This window comes from Peromyscus eremicus, chromosome 15 (genome assembly GCF_949786415.1).
Source record: "Peromyscus eremicus chromosome 15, PerEre_H2_v1, whole genome shotgun sequence".
Lineage (NCBI taxonomy): Eukaryota > Metazoa > Chordata > Mammalia > Rodentia > Cricetidae > Peromyscus > Peromyscus eremicus.
In genome coordinates this window covers 2,248,070-2,270,288 of record NC_081431.1, presented here as the reverse complement: position 1 = coordinate 2,270,288, position 22,219 = coordinate 2,248,070, and the positions used below count along the sequence as shown (strand labels likewise).

Below are 22,219 nucleotides of genomic sequence, written 5' to 3'. Positions count from 1 at the left end.
TGTGGGGCCCATTCTCAAAACCCGCACTTGTGCAGGGTCACTACGGTAGGGGCGACGCCCTCCTATTTCCACGTGACCTCCTAACCTCCCGGGTCCCCAGGACCATCAGACACCCGCAGGGCGAGGCCCACGCAGGCACCGCTCCCTCGATCGGTGGCAGGGGCGTTGGGTGACGAACAGGCAAGGCGGGGCCCGCGGCCCAAGAACGCAGAGTATCAGATTTCTTGCAAGGCACCAATCCTGATCTCCGGGGGATGTGGCCACACCTGGAGGGTGTGGCCAGACCGCTCAGGGGCCGCGGCAACCTGGGCTAGGCGCTGAGCTCCGGGCACCTAGGTGGGCAGGTGCGGGCCTGTGCGGGCCGCTGAGAAGCCTGCGGTTCCCAGGCGCGCCTAGCTGTCCGGGGAACTTCTGTGCCGCGGCGGCGTGAACTCCTGTGCACCTGCTCCTGGACACCGACTGAGGCCAGGTAGGGACACTGGCGTCGGCAGGCCACCGGGAAGGAGAAGAGACACCTGACGGGTGGGGCCGGGCCCACTGGAGTTGATGTGGGCGGGGGAGCTGGCTTGGGGACTGTTTCGTGTCCCGCACCAGCCTGGGTGCTGGGCACCCTTCCCCATGTAGCTTTAGGGCGGCACCGGGTCCCTCCTGATCTCACACCGACTGGACACTGTTCCCTCCCACGGAAAGAGCTCGTTCTCTGCCCCGCCTGCTCTGCCGTTGAATGGAGTGAAGGCATCCCCCACCCCAGCCCCTCCGGTTTTAACTAGCTTGTTCAGTGGCTGGCTCCTGTGTCCCAGCGGGGACTTCCCAGGCCCTGAGGCCCTGGGTCCTAGTGACGGTTTAGGGGAAACTGAGATAAGGATGACCCAGGGCTTTGGCGGATTTGTTTTCCTTTTTCCAAGTGTCTTAGCACAGTCCGGCCTCTCACGCTGGGAGACGTCCGTGGAGTTCCAGGCAGCCAAGCTAGGTGCTGGGGAGGGTGGCGCCAGGCGTGGCTGCTCTGCGGGCGAGGCCCTCTTGGCCTGAAAGGGGCTGGAGGCGTCGCAGGGAAAGCTTCCCATACTTGCCTGGAAGGGAGGCCTGGACTGCAGTGCTTCGCTGGAGCCCGCTTGGTGGTAAAGTGGTCACCAGCCCTTCCTTGTTCTCTTGGTGGGTATCAAGACAGAAGCTAGGGAAGGGAGAGGGCGAAGGTGCTTGGGCAGGGATTGGTGAAGCTGGAGCTGTGTGTCACTCTGACAGCACAGTGGCTTCCACCTAGGCCCTGTCATCCACCAACTCCAAACCCGTAGGGAGGAGGGATGTGAGGATGTGACCAGACGCCCAGATTTTACTCCCAGGCATGGCTAAAATCCACGGAGCTGGCATTTCCGTTCCCACCAGGAAGAATGGGACACTAGGACAGCCCCAACAGCTGCCTTTGAAAACCAGCTCAAACTGTGACAGCCTTCCAGCTCGAGGTCTGTGGTCCCAGAAACTGACCCAGCAGGGGCTGCAGAGGTGGTGGAATGTTTCTTATAAAGGACTTGCTCTTGGAACAGGCAATGAGGGGACAGTTAGTGCCCCAGGGAGCCTGAAAGTGCCCCTGCTTCTCTGCTCACAGTGAGAAGGTGGGTGGTGGCTTTGTCACTTGGATGGTTCCTACCGCTCAGAGGCACAGGGCTTTCATTTTCCTGTGACAGCTGGAGATGGCCGGGCTCAGGCTCGGTGGCATGAAGGTTTAGAGAGGTGTGATATAGGTGTTTTTAAGACTGGGTGTCCTTAATTCCTTGTTGGTTTAGATTTGACCTCTTATGTGTAGAAGAAGGTGTGTATGTGTGTGTATGTGTGTGTGTGGGTGCTTAGAGTGCAGGGCACAATGGCAGGGTTTGGTGCAACCCAGAGGTAAGGAAGGGCCACTTAGCATCCCCGTGCTTCAGTTAACTCAGCTGTCAAATGGGGCTGACACCACTTCTAGGATCCTGAGGGTGATCCACAGGTGACACCGTAAAGCCTTGTTGATGTGGAAGATGGTACTGCCATTCTTCCTGAGATGTGTCATTGTCCCGTGGCATAGAAAAATGCTGCTGCAGTTTTAAAATAATTGGGAATTGAAACATAGTGTCCATAATGTATATAAAAGCATATAGAGAATTGTACAAAGTGCTGGGCATTACATATATTGCATACATTGCATATATCGTGTTGTGTCGCAGTATCTTCCCTGATTCGTGTCTGTGTGTGTTACAGAGTGGAGAGACTGCTGTGCAGTCGTGGCTGTGGCCTTCACAGCCTCTTCCTCTCTGACATCTTGGCTCTTTTTACCTTCCCCCCATACCTGTCTTAAGAATCTCAGATGGCAGATGAGGATCTCTTGGATGACTTTAGGAAAGGCATAGAGGGTTGCAGAGAAGGGCAGCTGAGGAGCCACACTTGTGTGGTCCCATCTGGGGAGAACATGGAGATCCAGGTGCAGATCTTAGTCACCAGTGTCCAGGGGTGGCTTTTCTTCTTGCCTTTTAGTACAGATCGCTGTCATGGGCTGGTTGCCTTCATTTTTTTTTTCTTGATGGCCATGAATCAGCTATCATAAGCCCTTCAGGTACGTGGTCAGACAAGAGGTGGATTTCGCGTGTGTGACAAATCAGAGGAGTCAGAACTTATCAGGCTGCCGTGTGACTGCTCAGAGCCCAGTACTCGGTTAATAGGTCTGCTGTGCCCTCCTTGTTCTGACTCTCCTGTCCTTGCCTCATCCTCTTCTACAAGGAATGGGACCTGAGAGGAGAAGGTGGCACTTGCCGTTGGGGTATGGATATTTCTTTTTGAGGCAGGGTCTCATGTAATCCAGTCTGGCCTTGATCTCCCTTTTCACTGGGTGTTCACATGCTCTCTGGTTTAATGGCTCCATGTGATGCCCTGTGAAGCATCCCAAACCAGGGTCAAGAGCAAGAACTCTAGAAGGCTCTGTGCCCTGCTCAACTGCCCCAGCAAGCTGTACTCCCAAGGGGAAGGTTTCAGTTGCAGGACTTGGTAATTGGGTCAGAAGGCTCAGGTCCTACCTTGCTCTTAAAGTGCCAGAAATTGAGTTGGGTTGAGTTCCTCATATTTGGGGGGAACCTGGTCAGGGAAAAAAGTGGTGTTAGAGGTTCACCCATGGCAAGGCTTCTCTAAAGGCAGTCTTCAGCCGGCTCAACTGGCTTTGCTCCAGAACCATGACCCTGATAGGAGGTTTCTGGAGTGGAGAAGGCAGTATTTGCAGGCCATCATGGGGTTTACGGTTCCAGTATAGATTTCTTCAAGAAGGAAGGACATGGGCTGACAACACTGAGCGATGTTTAGTAACACAGTGCTTGGCACGGGGCCGTTCGTGAACAAATATTTGTGGAATGACTTACTTTTTCCAGGTGTCCATTTCTATCTTAAGTAAAAACAAAACAAGGACACTAAAACACTGGAAGAGTCTGTGGCCATACTGCTCTGAACACACCTGATCCAGCGTCACACCACCAGCAGACGGTTTCCCCTCTGGCACGGGGTCCAGGGCCTTTGTTTTGGGCTGTGAGTGCTGGCTGCTGTAGAATGTTATCTGCAGCGTCCATGTTTCTGGGAGAATCAATCGCAGACTTTACCCAGCCTGGCGCCTGGAACCAGTAGGCTTCCTCCAGCCTCTGTGCGGAGATAAACAGACCCAAGTGAGGCCAGCCTGGCTGTGACAATGGGGTTTGGTTGTTGTAGGGATTCTTAGGGCTTTACCAGGCTCACCTTGGGGAAGTGTCCCCAAGCTGTACCTTGGGCGCTGGAGACCAGCTGGGATTCCTTTTGCTGGGAGCCAAGGGAATTTCGGAAGGCTGTCTGGGCACAGCTCTTCCGATTTCCGCACACAGGCTGCCTGCCCGCTCACCCGTGTAAGCAAGGACTTTGGAACCGGCCCGCCCCTCACCTGCTTCTCTCAAGGAACCATCTCACTCATTTTCCATTGTCTTCTTGGAAAGACGACATGTGTTTAGCTTCTGGCCCATATGCTTTCTGTTTCCAAAACTTGACTTCCCTCTCCCGAGGTGAGGTTGAAAAGAGCAATCGCCTCTCCTTTGCAGAATCCCCCCCACCCCCACCCCCCAGGAAGCTCTGCTCCAGCACAAATGACATCACCTTTTCATTACTCCGCTCAAGGACTTAAACAGAAGAAATGTGATCTGCTCGCATGATAAGTCTGATATGGCTGGAGCATGAAGTATAAACGGCTTTGCAATAAGAATCAAAAGAGCCCTTTTACCTCGTTTCTTTTCCTCTCTCTGGCACAGGTTATTGCCATATTTAATTTCTTTGCTGTAATCTAGTGAAACTGTAGCCGCAGCACATGGGAACAGTGGCTGGGAAAGTTCCCAGTGGTTAACCCCATTCTCCCATCCTCCTTACTCCTAGATCATGGCTCTGCACCCTCGAAGAGTCCGGCTGAAGCCCTGGCTGGTGGCCCAGGTGGACAGTGGCCTCTACCCTGGTCTCATCTGGCTACATAGAGATTCCAAACGCTTCCAGATCCCCTGGAAACATGCCACACGGCACAGCCCCCAACAAGAGGAAGAAAACACCATTTTTAAGGTAATGAACTTCCTTCTGCCATCTGAGTTGAATTTTGTTGAGGCCATTCTGGGTTTGTTTGCTTTCTCTGTTCTGGTACAGTGGGATGTATACAACGAGATGCCCAAATTGTGATTCCTCTTCTCAAGCTGTGTCTATGAGGCTGAAATCTTTTACATTCCCATTGTTGGAAGATACTCAGTTCATATCCTAGTGGATCTGGGTGAGGGTGTGTGTGTGTGTGTGTGTGTGTGTGTGTGTGTGTGTGTGTGTGTGTATGTCTGGTGTGGTGTGTTGGAGGCTCAACTCCCAGAGAGCATAGGATGTGGCTTCTCTAAAAGAACTAAGGTCATCCACCAACTCACCCAGGGCTCTTGCCATGAAGAAAGGTACTTGGGCCTATGGATGGCTGACTTGACAAAGGCAGAGTTTTGGTCATCAGTGGGCTTGTACATCACCATAAGGAAATGCAGAGGCCTTCACTCAGGAAGCTATTCTTTTAATCTTAAATAATGTGTCCCACTAATAACCTCTGCTTAAAAATTAAAGGTGCATGACTTAAATTTTATTCCTTTTTAAAGATTTATTTTTATTTTTAATTATGTGTGTGGGGTACTGTCTGTGTGTGGGTATGTACATGTGAGTGCAGGTGCCCTTCATGGTCAGAAGTGCTGGATTCCTGGGAGCTAGAGTTACACATGATTGTGAGATGTCTGATGTGGGTGCTGGGAACTAAACTTAGGTCTTCTGCAAGAGCAGTGCGTACTTTTAACTGCTGAGCCATCTCTCCAAACTCAGGTTTTTATTCTTTAAATCTCTTCCTTCCTCCTTTCCCCTTTCTTCTCTCCTCCCCATTACCCCCCTCCCCTTCTCTCCCCATTCCTCTTGTTTTTCTTTTTCATTCCTAAGGATCAAGTCCAGGGCTTTGTACATGCAAAGCATACACATTACCATCGAGCTACATCCCAAGCCCTAATTACGTTTTCTTAAATAGCGAGTAATTCTTCTATGATCCCCACTGTAGTTAGCTGAAGATGAGATTAAGTCACACAGTACTTTACTAAATTTAAGTGAAACCAAAACTTGACTTGAGACAGAAGTAGGTGGGCAGCGGTTATGGAAAGGTTTCATTGTGGTTGCAATTCTAGGAGCTGCCTCTCCACTCTAGACCAACTTCTCCCTTCCATCTCAGGAGTAGCTTTAGTTCCTGCAGCTCAAGATGTGAGGTGAGCTTGTCCTTTCTTCCATGCTCATAAGCTAGAAGCTGAGCTGTGATCCAGTCCTGACTGTGGGATCAGGAAAAGGCAAAGAAGGCAGGTCCAGGGCTTTTGACGATGGTATTTCCCACGTATGGTCAGGTGTAGAGGGGGAGAGGCAGAGAGAAAATGGGCTTGAGAGTATTTTGAAAGTGTGTAAATGATACATCTTAATTTAGATACGAAGATTATGAAATTGTTAAGGAAAATACCTGTAGACCAGTGTCCATTACTGGTGGAGCTGACCCTGAGAAAGGGACAGGCTTGCCCAGGCCCCAATGGCATCCCTTGAAGCCTTGCTCTCAGTCCAGTTTGCTGTTGAAGTGTATGGTTGGTCTCAAGAAGAGGCTGATCCTGCAATCCCCGCACATGAGGGTATGAGGAAGCTTTGCATTGGTGTGTCTGTTTGTAGAATGCTTATGGAGCATCCGAGCAGTCAGAAGAGAGAGGATACTGTCACAGATTGCTTGCTCTGATGAACTTTTGGTAAGATACAAAGATGTGGCACCGAATAGGCGCCTGTATTCCCTATGTCCTCTAATTCTCATGATGACCGTGCAAGGGAAGTCTTTCTTCCACCCCATGCTGTAGGTATAGAAGCTGTGAGTGGGGTTGTGAAACATCTCCCACATCATACAGCCAATCAATGGTAGCCCCAGGATTTGAACCCATATCTCTGTCTCTGTTTCCTTTGCCTCCTTCTGATTTTGAGTGGGAGCTGGACTGTCCAGCCTCAACTTCTATAACTACCAACCTTATGGGAGGTCTTGAACAAAGCACACAACCACTTTGGGCTCCAGTTTTCCCTTTGGTAAGCTGGGGCGGAGCCAGTCTGTCTGCTTCTTAGAATTGTCATGAAAATCAAGTAAAGTATGGGAGGATATTTGTAAAGTATCTATACTATAAAAATGTAAAGATAATAGCCATTTAGGAAGACAAAGAGGGCCTTTGCTGTGACCCGGGGTTTGAACAAGTAAGTTTGTATATCACAGCATTTGCCCACATGGTGCTTCATGGCCCTCCCTTCTTGATGCTGAAGATGTGCTTGTAAAGGGTATAGCCCTCTGCAGTGTCAGCGGGGTTTGATGAGGAGATGGCTAGGTGTGAGCAGGAAGCTGGGGCTAGGCAGGGACACAGTCTAGCTGTGCTGTGAAGGAGCAGAGTTTAAGAGAATCACCCAAATGTACAGACTTCTTCCAGAATCTGGCTGGAGTCAGCTGGGTGGAGTCAGCGCCAGTGTGAATACAGAGGGTAAAGACAAGCTGAGGGGACACAGGGGAGGCGGAAGGCCGGAGCACCAGGTAATGGCAGGTGTGCGTCTCAGATACTAGGGACAGTGGAATTGAGACTCCCTGTGGGGGTTAGTTAGATAGATGGAGCCAGCCTTAGCCTCCCTGGTGCTGCTGTGCCACACAGGGCAGCTCAGCTTTGTTGGTATTTTTCATCCTGTACTGCAAAGCACACAGAGGAAGCCAAATCAGAGAAGGTGGCTAGAGGAAGCGAGCCTGAGTCGGAAGAGGAAGAGGACCTAGATGAACCCTGGACCCCACTGCTCTGCAGGGTGGGATTGAAGAAGATCAGAGATCTCTAAAGAGGGTGCAAACGTTCAGTTTCAGCTTAAGGAAAAAGTTTGTGCCTGGCGTGGTGGTACATGTCTATAATCCCAGTACCCTAGAGGCTAAGGCAGGAGTTTTTGAGGCCAGCCTGAGCCACACAGTGAGAGCCTGTCTCAGAAAATCAAAAAGAAGAAAAAAAGTCCTCTGTGGCAAGAATTTGGACAAGTAATCTGTCCTGTCAACTTGAAAAGGTCTAGGAAGGGCTGGTGAGATGGCTCAGAGGGTAAAGGCACATGTCACTATGCTTCATGACCTGAGTTTGATTACCAAGACCCACATGGAAGGAGAGAACCAATTCCCATCTATATACACTAAATAAATTAAATGTAATGAAAATCAAAAATGAGAAAAGGTTAATGTGCTCTTCTTATGCTCTAATGAGGTCTCCTCCTTCCACATTAGAGAGAGAAGATGAAGAAAGCTTAGTGATCAGAGGGCACACGGCCCGTGGGATAGTGGGCAGCCTTTGAGTGGGGCACTCCTGAGGGGCTGAGTCTGTTCCTCAGTGGCTTTGGTTTTCCTCTTCTCACTGGGCAGATGATCCCTTCCTCTTATCTGCAGCGGTACTATGAGAGAGGAAGCTTCAAAGTGGTTTTTAGGCCATGCCACCAGGCCACTGTATGGAGTTTCCAATGAAGAGGGAGTTTGAAGAACCAGGAAGAGATGTGCGTAAATTTGTTAAAGCTTGAGGCCTTCAGGTAGAGGTGGGGGCAGGCTGAACTCCAGAGCATGCTTCCTGAAGGACTTTGGTTTTATTGAAACAAGGCCTCACTGTGTAGTCCAGGCTGGCCTTGAACTCACTCACTACCTTCCTGTTTTGGCCTCCTAAGTGCTGGAGTTACAGGCAAACAGCACCATACCTGGCTCCTGAGAGTCTTTATGTCATTTGCTATTGCCCCTGTCGTACTTATTGTGTGTAAGATGTTCCTGTTTTAAAGGAGAATGGTGAGGTGGAGCACACTTCACATCCATCACTGTGGAGGCTCAGGAGGGAGGACTTGGAGCTGAGACCAGCATGGGGCTACAGAGTGAGATCTTGTCTTTTAAAAAAGAGACAGGCTCAGTGGTGAGGAGAGCATACTGCTCTGTAGAGTACCTAGGTTCAGTTCCCAGCACCCGTGCAGGGCACCTCACAACAGCCGTAACTCCAGCTCCAGGGGATCCTGCCATCTCTTCTGGGATCAGAGGGTACCAGCACATACATGAACACACCCATGTGCCAAATAGACATAATTAAAAATTAAATCTTAAACAAAACCTCAAAAAAAAAAAAAGATGGGGGATGGAGGAGAAAAAGAAGGAAGAAGAGAGGGTAGAAGAGGAGAAAAAGGCTGCCTGAAGCCCTGCTGTACAGTGTTGCCCCAGACTTCAGATTCAGCATTGCTGTCTGGACAGGTGCTGGTGCTAAAGCCTGAACTAAGGCTCCTTTCACAGGTGTGTTTGCATACAGCTTGATTTCCCTTTGGCCTGCCTTGGCTGGTCCTAAAGTCAGTATGTGCAAGTGTGTGTATGCATGTGTGCACATGTGAAAAGGTTGTATACATGCTTGACAGTGGTTCTTCATAGTGGTCAGCACTCACACTGTTTCATTCCTCAGGCTTGGGCTGTGGAGACTGGAAAGTACCAGGAAGGTGTGGACGATCCTGACCCGGCTAAATGGAAGGCTCAGCTCCGCTGCGCTCTCAACAAAAGCAGGGAGTTCAACTTGATGTATGATGGCACCAAGGAAGTGCCCATGAATCCTGTGAAGATCTACCAAGTGTGTGATATCCCCCAGCCCCAGGGCTCTGTCATTAACCCAGGTGAGGCTCGAGGCTTGGACAGACTCAGGGTTGGGCTCCTAAAGAGAGAGGTTGAGATCAGGCCTTTCCCTAGGAAGAGCTCAGAGAGCAGATGGTGTAAAAGGTTACAAAATGAGTGCTTCAAGCAGATGGGGGTACAGTTCTACTGGTAGGACAGCCTCTCTGGGGTGTGAGGGTAGGGGCGAAGGAGTAAGAACTAGAGGGCTTGCATTCCAAACCTGCCTGTATCACTCTACTGCTGTTGGACTTGAGAGTTATTGGGCGTTTGAGCCCGTTTTTTCTATTTCTAGATGTGAACTCTCCTCATTCTGTCTCTTTCAAAGGATCTGTAAAAGTTATTGTGTTCTCTATAGATGATGGGCGAATGGTAGTTTAGTTTGTAGAGTACCTTGGCTGAGAGCATGCCACCCAGTCCGCAATGCATAATGAATACAAAGAACCAGACATTTAGCCTTGTCATCCAGGGAGGCCCAGGCATGATGCAGGGTTTGTGCTTCCCTCATATGTGGCTCACAAAGATGAAAAGTGAATATTCTGGAGCCCTTAAAGGAGATGCTAATGTGTAGAAAGCTACTGTGTAGCTATAGTAATCTCTTATTTTAAAAATGTATTTATTATGTATACAGTGTTCTATCTGCAAGCATGCCTACACACCAGAAGAAGGCATCAGATCTCATTATAGATGGTTCTAAGCCACCATGTGGTTGCTGGAATTGAACTCAGGACCTCTGGAAGAACAGGCAGTGCTTTTAACCTCCGAGCCATCTCTCCAGTCCACATGTATAGGGATTTCTAAGGCAAGATAAGAACAGACTCTGTAGAAGGAATTAGAACTAGCTAGGGCTTGTGGGTGCATACTGAGCCTGAGGTGTCTCTAGCCTGGGTGGTGGGTCAGCTGTTGAGATGGCAGTGAAGCAAACTGCCCTTCCATGGGCTCATGTGTCGTGGGTAGGCTCCACAGGGTCTGCTCCTTGGGATGAGAAAGATAATGATGTGGATGAAGATGATGAGGAGGATGAGCTTGATCAGTCGCAGCACCACGTCCCCATCCAGGACACCTTCCCCTTCCTGAACATCAATGGTGAGTGGGGTGGCTGGTGGTGCTCAGGGGTGAGAAGGATGTAGCTGGCTTTGGCCTTGGGATTGCTGACCTATCAGCCACCACTGCTGGGTTGGGGAGGGCAGTGGCAAGCCCCACTGGCCGGACTGCTAGGGTGTTAGTAAGCAGGCATCACAGGTGGAAGACCTCTGATGCCTCAGTTATTCCAATGCAGACAAATGGGTTCTAGAGAACATTAAATTCAAGGAAATAAAGAGGCATAATTCATTCCTGGTGAATGATAAATTTGGGAAGTTTACTTCAGGGTAAGTGATATATCCTGTTTATGAATTGTAGTTAAAGTCTCAGTAGTTTTCCCTGGTGAATTCTGAGTCACGTCCTTAACAGAATCCGCTCTGTTGAAGCATGTCATGGAAAACTTGATTCTAGCTGATGGCACTTGGCTCCAGTGGGTTTATCTATAAGAGTCTTCTTTTATGGGTTTTTGATTTTGAAAGCTTTTTGACAATTTTATTAGCATTTAAAAGAAAACTCCCTGGACAGGCAAGCTGTAAATCTTGACAGATGCCAGGAGCTGGAAGATGGAGAAGAGGATGAGATTTAGCCATGCTGTTTGAATTGAGCTGGCTTTTTTAGCAGTGGCAAAGTGGTGGTCAGCCACACGGTGGACAAACAGCCACATGGTGGAGGATGAGGGACTTCAAGGAAAGAGTAAGAAAGCCCAGAGTGTTAGGGAGAGTATGCCAGGAGAGAGAGAGAGAGAGAGAGAGAGAGAGAGAGAGAGAGAGAGAGAGAGAGAGAGAGAGAGAGAGAGAGAGAGAGAGGAAAAAGGAAAAAGGTAAAAGGAAAAGTAGATCTTTCTGGGTCCCGCCAAACAGCCTCATGGCAGTTCTGTAGTAACACCCTCTCGTGTTGGACTTTTGAATTCAGCTCTTCGGGAAAGAGGAGTGGAGAGGTTGGAAATGCTGTGTGGCAGCAGGGTCTGAGTCTGTAGATGCTCCTCCAAGGATCCCCAGCGTGCCCTGGATTGCCCTTCTGAAGCATCCTTACTACACCTGCCCATGGAGATGCTAGCTGAATGACTGGCCATCTTACTCTATCTGCATGCTGTGGGTCAGATGAGATAACTTTTACCACCTAGAAAATTCAGTAAACCAAGATGCCACCTTCGGGTTTGGGGGTGGCTTATTCTAGCTCTGCACCTAGAACCAGGAAATAGCAGTATTTGTGCACAGCCTTTCCTTATCCTGCTCCCTCCCCTTCCTTCTTTTTTTTTTTTTTTTGAGATGGGATGCTATATAGCTCCCTGACTGGCCTAAACTCGCCATATAGACCAGGATGGTCTGTAACTCATAGATCCACCTGCTTGTGTCTCCCAGTGCTGGGGCTAAAGGGGAGTGCTACCACTCCTAGCTGCCTTTTAGACCTTTGCAAACAAGTGATGGATAAAGAAAACTTTCATGGGAGCTTGAGAGATGTTTCTGTGGTTAAGAACATGTCCTGACAGACTCCATTTCAGGTGGCTCACAATTATCTGGTTCCAGGGGATTTGATATCTCTGGCCTCCTTGGAGACCTGTATCCATGTGCCCACACACATACACACAATTAAAAAATAATGAAAATAAATCTCTAAAAAGAAAAAAATCCATGGAGATCCAGACAGCTTTACCACATGCTGCTTTGTCACGTAGTGAAGTTCGAAGAGTTGAACATCTATCTGAGGTGAGTGTGGTCGCAAACGCCTGTAACCCCTGTAGCAGAGACAGGAGGATCACTACAGATTCGAGTCTAGCCTGGTCTAGTGAGAGCCTATCTTTAAAAAGAGAGAAAGAAAGTCAAAACAAACAACCAGTTTAGAAGAGTTGGAAATGTGGGGCCCTTTCCCAGACTCTTGGCCCACTAATTCTGCTGCCATTCCTTGAAAGGCTGTAACCTGTTTCCAGTGTCCCGATTTCTTATTTGAGATTAATTCTGCATTCCCTTGTGTTGGAGGCCACCTTGAATCTTTTTGGGAAAATTGTAGACTATACATTAAGAACAGAAATGTAAGATGGTTTCGTATTTAACACAAAGGGTCAAAGAACATCGGCCCCTGATTTCAGACCTGCTGGGGCACAGGAAGACCTAAGAGATGAGGCCCAGATGGAGCCTGTGGGCCTTAGGCAAGCCAGCACTGATGGCAGCAGGAAGTAGAGCTGGGTGTTCTTTCCTTTTGTTTTTACAGGTGGTTCAGGGTGGTTTGGAACAAGTGCCCCTTCTGTGGCAGCCTCCTGGAGCTGGGGCCAAAGATGTGCACCACCGAGCCTGTCAAGGACTAGGCTTTTCATTCTCTTTCTTTAAAAGCTGTAATTGGACTTGGTTGGATGAATAACACTTTTATGTGCTTTTAAAATTTATAACAGTATAAGAAGATAATCAATTGAAAGGCTTTCCTTGCATCCTCCATGAGCCTTCTAGCTCATTCACTGATATAGACAAATCTAGCTAGGTTCTCAAGTATTGATACTTTCCAGGCATTTTTTCAAAAATTTATTTTTATTTTTAAATTTTATGTGTGTCAGTGTTTTGATGGCATGCTTGTGTACCACACATGGACCTAGTAGTGCTTGTGGAGGCCAGAAGAGGGTATTGGATCCCCTGGAACTGGAGTTACAGGCAGTTGTGAGCTGCCATGTGGGTGCTAGGAATTTAATCCATATCTTCTGGAAGAGCAGTCAGTGTTCTTAACCACTTAGCCATCTATCCAGCCCCCCTTCCAGACATTTTAACATTCTATTGCATTTTTTATTTACTGTGTGTGGATGGACACACACACACACACACATACACGGAGGTCAGAGGCCTGCTTGCAGGAGTCACTTAGGTCTGTGGACTGAACTCAGGTTGTCAGGCTTGGCAGCCGGTGATTTTTACCCACTGAACTATCTAGCCAGTCTTCTTTTTAAGACAGTTTATGGCTGTAAAATGCATTTGTTTTACTAGAACAGCATGTTGTACATTGACTGTATATTGACACTCACTTGAAGCCAGTTGGCTGAGTCAGTGGCACTTCCCTTATGATACATCAAGTCACCATGAACACACTGTGAAGTGCTCCCCTTATGAAGACATTGAGTCACCATGAACACACTGTGCGGTGCTCCCCTTATGAAGACATTGAGTCATCATGAACACACTGTGCAGTGCTCCCCTTATGAAGACATTGAGTCATCATGAACACACTGTGTAGGGCTCCCCTTATGAAGACATTGAGTCATCATGAACACACTGTGCAGTGCTCCCCTTATGAAGACATTGAGTTATCATGTACACACTGTGCAGTGCTCCCTTTATGAAGACATCGAGTCACTGTGTACAGATTAAGCAGCAGATCATCTTTCAGTTATGCCTTTCCAATTCAGTTTCCAGAGAAAGCTCCCATATCTCCATCTGATCTTTAGCAAATAAAGAGCCATGAATTTATGGGAGAAATAAAATGATTAGGAAGCAGGAGCTGTGATGGCCACTGAGTCATGAGTCATGAGATCTGTGCTAGGCTGAGAGATCATACCAGGTTTTGGCTCAGTGACTCCTGTCTACTGACCTTGCCTGTTCTCTAATCTTCAGACCAGGTGATATCATGCCTCTGTGTGCTCATTCACTTCTTCTGTTCTAGGTTCTCCAATGGCACCAGCCAGCGTGGGCAACTGCAGTGTGGGCAACTGCAGCCCTGAATCAGTGTGGACCAAAACAGAGCCTCTGGAGATGGAAGTGCCCCAGGCACCCATTCAGCCCTTTTACAGTTCTCCAGAGCTGTGGATCAGCTCTCTCCCCAGTAAGCGAGCCTGCTTTTTATTGCTGGGGCTTCATCTCTTATTCCATCGTCTTCCCTCTCTTGTCTCCCACTTCCTTCTCTGTTCTTTTCCTGAAGTGCAAGGACTCAGACTACAGCTTCTTGCATGCTAGGCAACCACCACGCCGCTGAGTCACACCTCCAGACCTCTTCTGTCTTCGTTTTTTGCTGTGTCTAGAATAGCTACCTGCACAACCTGTGTGCTTTCTGTGTGAGCTGTCAAATGAGTTACCAGGGAAGTAAAGAAGTGCCTGTGTAGATGTTCTGATTGGTAAGAGCTTCAGGTTGATTACTGTTGTTCTGACTTGGGGCTTTAGTGACAAGGTCTGCTATAAGACAGGGAAGTACTAGGCCATGGATTTGGTCACCCAAGGTTTTTGACTTTGAGGGACTTTAGGGACTCTCTTAATTAGGTACACATTTATCTTGGTGAAGAATCAGCCTCACAACTCTGTCATCTTTCACATTCTGCATGATGGGGCATGAACCTGGAATCTTCTTTGAGAGACTGAGTAGCTTTGATGAGGCCTGTTGGGGTCAGTGGAGACTTGCTGAGTGAAAATGTACTTCTCAGTGAGCCTCCTTGTATAGCATGCATAGAAGAGGTTCAGGATGTGTACTAACATGCATGATTTTCAGAAGGATGGCTTGGTATTTCTTCTTGTTTCTCCAGTTATTTATGAAGTGAGATGCAGGACTAAGGGTGTAGCTCAGTTGGTAGAGTGCTTGCCTATGGTGCAGGAAGTCCTGGTTTTGATTTCCAGCACTAAATAAAACCAGGTAAGGTGGCATACACCTATAATCCCAGCACTCAGGATCTACAGGCAGAAGGATCAGGAGTTCAAGGCCATTCTTTGCTATACAGTGAGTTCAAGTCTAGTTTGGGTTACACAAGACCCTGTCTCAGAAAAAAAGTGATATGTAAGCCAGATACTTTAGTTTTTAGCTCCTTGTGTTGCCTAGTCTCTGGAAATATGATTGGTACGATCATTCTCCATCCATTCAACAAACACCAGTTTCTATGCTGCACAATAGAGTAGCCACTAGCTGCGTGTGATTATTAATTAATTGATGTCAAATAGATCCTTGGTCACATTAATTACACATGTGGCCAGTAGCTACCCATTCCCCCTCAAGTGTTGCCAATGTATGTTTAATTTGGTGTGACCTGGGATACCAGGCCTATCAGTGTATGGAGTTAGGTTCTAGCCCTGAGGGTGTGGCGACTGAGCAGAGTGCAGCAGGGCCTTAAGCCCTGCTGCAAGGCATCCTTTTGTGAGGCCATCCCGGGGTATGTTGACATCTCCCTTTATTGCAGGAAGGATAACTATGGCAATGGCCTTCCTGAGAGCTGGTTGAAAGATGGCTTGATCTTGGTGGACTCACATGAGTTAGGGACGGACAGACAAAGCAGAGCAACAGAACTCACTGTCATCTCTCACCTTGTAGTGACTGACTTGGACATCAAGTTTCAGTACCGTGGGAAGGAGTATGGGCAAACCATGACGGTGAGCAACCCTCAGGGCTGCCGGCTCTTCTATGGGGACCTGGGCCCCATGCCTGACCAGGAGGAGCTCTTTGGTCCCGTCAGCCTGGAGCAGGTCAAGTTCCCAGGTCCAGAGCATATCACTAATGAGAAGCAGAAGCTGTTCACCAGTAAGCTGTTGGATGTCATGGACAGGGGACTGATCCTGGAGGTCAGCGGACACGCCATTTACGCCATCAGGCTGTGCCAGTGCAAAGTGTACTGGTCCGGGCCATGTGCCCCCTCACTTGCTGCTCCTAACCTGATTGAGAGGCAGAAGAAGGTCAAGTTGTTTTGTCTGGAAACATTCCTGAGTGGTGAGTCTGTTTTTAGAAGATTGATACTGGGAGATGCCCCTTGGACATTTTTCTCCTTCTGCCTTCTCCTCCTCCCTCCCCTCCTAAGCTTTCCTGGCATGGCAAAACGTCAAGGGAGAAGAGAGCCCTGGTTCTAAGCCAGGACAGGGACTTGGACAGTCACAAAGGGAGGTGCGCTTCAAGGCTGTCTGCATGGAAGGTGTTTTGAGGTTGGTTATGGATCCTTCAGGGACAGAGAAACAGTTCTGCTGGTACCTCCGTCCCCTGGTTCCCTCAGGGACAGAGGAAACAGTCCTGCAGTTACCTCCCTCCCCCAAATGTTAGGTTATCTTTCACTCCAGAAGGTTCACCTTGTTCATCATGGTCCGCAAAACTCACAGTCTTCTTTCAGGAAATATTTGAGTGGTTAATTTAAGGAGGCAAGTTTAGGAAAAGTATTGAGATATCAACTTACAATGTGGTTTGAATCCCAAGTCTATATCCTCAGTGTCCAGTAGAACCTTCTGAAATGATAGAAAAGTTGTATTTTTGTCCTGTCCAATTTGGTAACCATTGGTCACATATGTCTGGTGAGCATATAAATATGAATGATATGACTAAAGAGTTATTTAATTTTAATTAATTTAAAATCAATAGCCCATGTGGCTTGTGGCTACTGTACTGGGCTGCATGAAGGATGACGTTTATTGACACGGATAGAGAACAATCCAGAAGTATTTTCCCATCTTCTACAGAGCTCATTGCCCACCAGAAAGGACAGATAGAGAAGCAGCCACCATTTGAGATCTACTTATGCTTCGGGGAAGAATGGCCGGATGGGAAACCCCTGGAGAGGAAGCTCATCCTGGTTCAGGTGAGGAGATAAGACAATGTCCGCAACTCTTTGTGCTGGTGCTTCAGCCCTTCATCTGGGACGAGTCTTGGCGGAGCATCTGCTGGTGCATGTGTATTAATGCCCTCAGAGAGGTAGCAGATTTATGCTTTGCACAGTAGGACTGTGCTGGATAAGAATACCACATTCTGATCATGGGCGGACAATTTAATGGACACTTTGCCTTTTTTTCTCCTGCTGATGTTAGGGTCTCGCTAAGTTAGTTTTGGCCAAGTTTGTAAGATGTAGCCATGTTCTACTTGGTTCTGGTAGCAAGTCTACTGGGGTTGTGCATGGAGTTAGGCACCAAGTTAGGCAGTAGATGTCACTTGATTCACAGTTTTGCTAAGCAGCTATCTAGTTAGGCATGTGGAATGATGCTTGCATTCAGGTTTCTTACCTTGAATTAACCAATTTCTAGGGTGAACCTTGACTAGGGAAAATACAGCCCTTCACCAGTATCTAGATGTTTGGGTGGGGAGGGGCCTTCTCAGGGACTCAGTGGTTCTTCATCAATGTCAGGGCTCTCCTGCTACTTAAAAATACCTGTTCTTCAGCAGAAACTCATGTGCTCTTGCCTGAACAGGTCATTCCAGTGGTGGCTCGGATGATCTATGAGATGTTTTCTGGTGATTTTACCCGGTCCTTTGACAGTGGCAGTGTCCGACTGCAGATCTCCACTCCAGACATCAAAGATAACATCGTTGCTCAGCTCAAACAGCTGTACCGCATCCTTCAAACCCAGGAGAGCTGGCAGCCCATGCAACCTGCCCCCAGCATGCAGTTGCCCCCTGCCCTGCCTGCCCAGTGATCCTGACTGCCATTTGTGTCCTCTTCTCTCCTCTCTCTTTTTTATATTGTACATATGGATTTTTTATTCACATTTAACCAACTTTTAAGTCTCCTTTCTCTAACATCACTAGAGGTCTGTGACTTTCCAAATATGCCTAGTTTTAAGTTGCTCTAATTTATCGAGATACTATCTCTCTGAGGGGTTCCTCTTAGATCTCCTACAGTGGGTGTAGGAGAGATTTGATTTGGAAGTTTAGACACCAGAGTTCTAGCTGCAGCTGCACTTCCATGAGGCTGGTCATTTAACCTGAGGGCTTCAGATGTATCACATGTAAATAGATAAGGTTTGGGATGATGCCCAGTTGCATTCAGCCTTAAAACTCTGACTTGATTACGTTCCTCTACTTGTATAAAACAAAACTGCCTGGAACAGGACCCTTCTGCATTATTCTTAGACCATGTTTTCCCCCTTCTTGCTTTCATCCAAGTTCCTGAAGCACTGATCTGTCCTGAATTGAGCTCTGTTTGACTTGTTCTGCTAGTACAGTCAGCTGGCGCCCTGCTGGGGGAAATAAGAGGGAGAGGAGCTGACTGGTTGCCTAGGAACCAGTTTGAGATCTAAATAGAAATGGGTGCCAAGGTCTGAAAGTCACCTAACCTGTGGAGTTAAAGCTCATAAAGTGAGTGTCAGAGGGGAAGCTGGTGACAGGGAAGGCCTGGAATTCCACGAAAGAATGGTTGTCAGGTGTGATTTTGTCACCACTCATACTACCTTCTGTGTGGGGTGGGTGAGTGCATGTGACTCCATGGTGGACTCGGGGTAGACGCTCTCCTTTTTCTCAAGTCCTTCTCTGAAGATGACCTGGAGGGAGTTGGGCATCTAGGATACACTCAGACAACAAAAGGGATGGTTCCTGTGTAGAGACTTACAAGGGTCTTCCCGACATTTGTTTTTTTCCAATTGGGAAGAAAAAGGTCTTACGTATGTTAAAGGTCTGGCCAGTGCTCTTCTGGGGAAGGCTCAAACCTGCTTATATGTCTTGCTGTGAGCAATGGAGACTAGCAGTGTAGAGCACTGCACTGTGTCTCACAGAATATCTGCCCCAGTCCCTTCTTATAGTTTGAATTCCAAGACTCAAATGAAAAACATGATGTGTATCTCTGGTTATAGGCCCCAATCCTTTTGAACACTGATGTCCATTTGTTTCATGTAACAGGGCTCATGCCTGTGTGCATAGTCTGCTGCCCTTAAACTAAGAATAACACCTTCTACTTTTCAAGCCACTGAAAGTTGGGATGGATTTAGAGTCTAAAAGTTCAACCCGATCTGGGTGACAGTGAGGCTTACTTACTTAGGCTTACTTTCTTGTCTTGCATCTTTTTTAGAATGCTGGGAGAGTATATGACATGCAGGCATCTTCTCTGATCATATTCAGTAAACTTTCTCTGGTTTTGATACACATCAGGTATCCTTTCTTATGGCTCAGTTTCCTGCCTCTTCCATTCACTTCCTAACTGTCTTCTCCCTTGCTCTCCTCTCAAGACTCAGAAGGGAGGAGGATTTTCCCTAGCTCCTCCTTTTCCTCAATGTGTATTCTAGATTAACTCAAAGTTAAAAAGAACCCACTACAGTTAAACTGGGAAAGCAAATGTCAAATCTGGTCTCTTCACCATAATTAGGTCCCTGGTTGTATGTTTGCATAGCATCTCAAACTTTCAGAATAACTATGTTCTGTGTAAATTCCTCACCATCTGCATCCTACATGACTGTTTGTCTTGGATTTACTGTCAGGTCTTCAGCAGTGTCTGATACGGTGTGTTCTCAGATATTTGTGCTGTAATAAATGAACTAAGTCTTTTAATTTGGAGATTTATTGGTAACTACCATGGGGATATAAAATAAACTTGGAAAGGGAAAAATATAAAGCTAGAGTACTGGTTGTATCGATTTTGAGTATCTGATTCCCTCTGAGCTAAGAACCTAAGTTGGATTGGTAGGCCCTGCAACTGTTCTTCCATAGGTGCTGTTGGTCCTTTCCTATCTGAAGGTACCAGCAAGGCAGAGCCAACCTGCAGTCCAGGTCTCCCTTCTGCTGCTCACAAATGGGAACTATTTTTCCAGTCTAGAGTTTTCTTAAGATTTCCCCTCAAACCGGGCAGTGGTAGAGCACGCCTTTAATCCCAGCACTCAGGAGGCAGAAGCAGATGGATATCTGTGAGTTCGAGACCAGCCTGGTCTACAGAGCGAGATCCAGGACAGGCACCAAAAGCTACACAGAGAAACCAAAGATTTCCCTTCACAGAGATATAGGTTAAATTGCTGGTAGTTTAAAAGGCTTTAGTTTTTTATGTCAGTATTTGTCCTTCCTAACTATCTGTTGTGAGATTTTTCTCTGGGAAAAGGGACAAGGCAACATCTACTTCCCTTCTTAAGGTCTCAGTGACAAATGAGGGTACATTTCCACCAAAGTCAATCTGGAGAACCAATGAGTCTATTAGGCTTACTTACAAGTGAGGGGTTATGGGCAGGAGTGTGGGTGGCCTAAAGCAGCCAAGCTGGGCGCAGGCCTTTAATCCCAGCACTTAGGAGGCAGAGACAGGCGGATCTTAGTGAGTTTGAGGCCAGCCTGGTCTACAGAGTGAGATCCAGGACAGCCGGAGCTGTTATATAGAGAAAACCTGTCTTGAAAAACAAAACAAAACAAAACAAAATGCAGTCTCGTTGGAAGTTCTGCATCCAGTATGGATGTTAACTCTTCTATGGCTTCCTAGATGCCGTTCCCCTCCCTAGTTTTTCCCAGCCTAAATACCTCCTTGAGGCAACATTCAGTTAGGGCAGAATCACACACAACTGGCTGGGAGGAGTGGCTAGATACTCCAGTGAGGGTCCCAAGACCCTCCTTCTATACGGGAATGTCAACAGTTAAGCCTAGTTGCAATGATCTTTTACAAGACCACACAGCTGAACTCATGAAAATGGCAGCACTTTGGCTCCAAGGATAGGTACACCACCATCTGATCCACACGGCCTCTGGATCTTCACTTCTTGTTTGAATCCCCTAATGTGGTGGCATGGTGGCACACAGCCTAACCTCAGCACTCTGGAGGGTGAGGCAGGAAGACTGTCATAAGTTTGAGGGGCACATAGCAAGACTTTGTCTCAAAAAAGCACAACAGTGCGGCTATAGAGATGACTCAGTGGGTAGGAGTGTTTGCTTTTCTTCCAAAGATTTGAATTCAGTTCCCAGAACCCACGTTGGGCAGCTCACAACACTTTTAACTTCAGCTCCGGGTGTTCCTACTCCCTTCTCTGGCTTCCTAGGCACCCGCACATATGAACATATAAATGAAAATAAAAATAAATCTCTTAATAAAATGATCAGCAAACTGGACTCTCAGGCCTTGAGGTCCATTAGATAGGGTTGCTATTTTGTACAATGCATTATCTCTCCCGCCTAGGTACACTGAGAGTGAATGAATACCCAGGGTTGCAGAGGTAGCTCAGTTAGTGTTTGTCTAGTATAAAGTCCAGAGCTCAGTTCCCAGCACAGCATAAACCAGAGTGAGAAGTCCCGTTCCAGGTCAGCCCAGCTACACAAAACGCTGTCAAAGTAAAATAGTACAATAAAATAGTGGGCTAGTGAATTGGCTCTGTAGTTAATGGCACTCGCTAAGCCGGCTGGTTTCCTGAGTAAATCCCCCAACCCACTTAGAAGGTGAAAGCGAGAACTGACGCTGCGCTGTAGCACGCGTCCACACAAGACATTTTTTAGAAAGGAGTGAATATTCACGGTCTCGGCACTCAACCTTTCACGTCCAGGATTTAGGGACATTTGAAAAACAAAACAAAACAAAACAAAAACAACTTTATAGCACTACCCACAGAAGCGGTGTCCCCGCTATACCGCAGAGTGACAGCAGCAGGTTCCGGATACTACCTTCCACTTCCGCCCGGCCGGCCAGTCGGCTTCTGTTCTACCGGAAGGGGTGGGTCTAGGGTGGCTGTACTTCCCATCCCGTTCACGGCCTCGTCGATGGTTCCGGCTTGCGTACGCGCTCTGAATGACGTCACGGAAGGACCGAGTATGGCGGTGCGCATGTGCGTCAGGCTGTCTTTCCCGGGGCTCCTTGTCATCTGTGGGGTTTTCGCAGTTTTGTGTGGGGCGCCTTCCTGCCCGCTGGCAGGGGGCCAGAATGACTTCCTCCTGCGTCCCCGAACCTGCAGCGGGAATGCAAGCCCAGCGTCTTGAGTCAGAGCGCTACCTTATGTAACTAGTCTCTAATAATCTCACGCGTGGGTACATGTGGTGGAGGGAACGAGTCTTCCCAGAAGGGAAGGCGGGCCCAGCAGTGATAAAATGTGGCCCCTCCCCACCTGTAGCTGCTTTCACTTCCTGTGTGTCTAAGGGTGAGGCGGTGGTTACTCCGCATTCTTTCTTATGCTGGTTTGATCAGGCTGCTGAGAGAACTCTTCTTACTGGGAGAAAGGGGGAGTTGGCAGTGGAAAGCTTAGGTTCGGAGCTCAGAGCTCTGTCTCAGAAGGGCAGTTTGGGGAGAAATGGCGGTAACTTTTACCAGAGACCATGCCA

General features: G+C 47.9%; 1 protein-coding gene across 1 annotated transcript; it reads left to right on the top strand.

The window, feature by feature from the left end:
• Positions 1–294: 294 nt before the first annotated feature.
• On the top strand, positions 295–19,492 carry Irf6 (interferon regulatory factor 6). Its single transcript, XM_059280737.1, has 8 exons — positions 295–469; positions 4,402–4,578; positions 9,027–9,231; positions 10,184–10,312; positions 13,949–14,107; positions 15,575–15,967; positions 16,702–16,820; positions 17,425–19,492. Exons 2-8 carry the CDS (start codon positions 4,405–4,407, stop codon positions 17,647–17,649), a joined length of 1,404 nt encoding a protein of 467 aa, XP_059136720.1. The 5' UTR covers positions 295–469; positions 4,402–4,404; the 3' UTR covers positions 17,650–19,492.
• Positions 19,493–22,219: the final 2,727 nt, after the last annotated feature.

Excerpts from the sequence above, each read along its gene's own strand:
- Irf6 (XM_059280737.1), top strand. The coding sequence starts at position 4,405 with ATGGCTCTGCACCCTCGAAGAGTCCGGCTGAAGCCCTGGCTGGTGGCC. Across the intron at positions 10,313-13,948 it reads CCCCTTCCTGAACATCAATG|GTTCTCCAATGGCACCAGCC; the intron begins GTGAGTGGGGTG and ends CTTCTGTTCTAG. Across the intron at positions 16,821-17,424 it reads GGAAGCTCATCCTGGTTCAG|GTCATTCCAGTGGTGGCTCG; the intron begins GTGAGGAGATAA and ends TTGCCTGAACAG.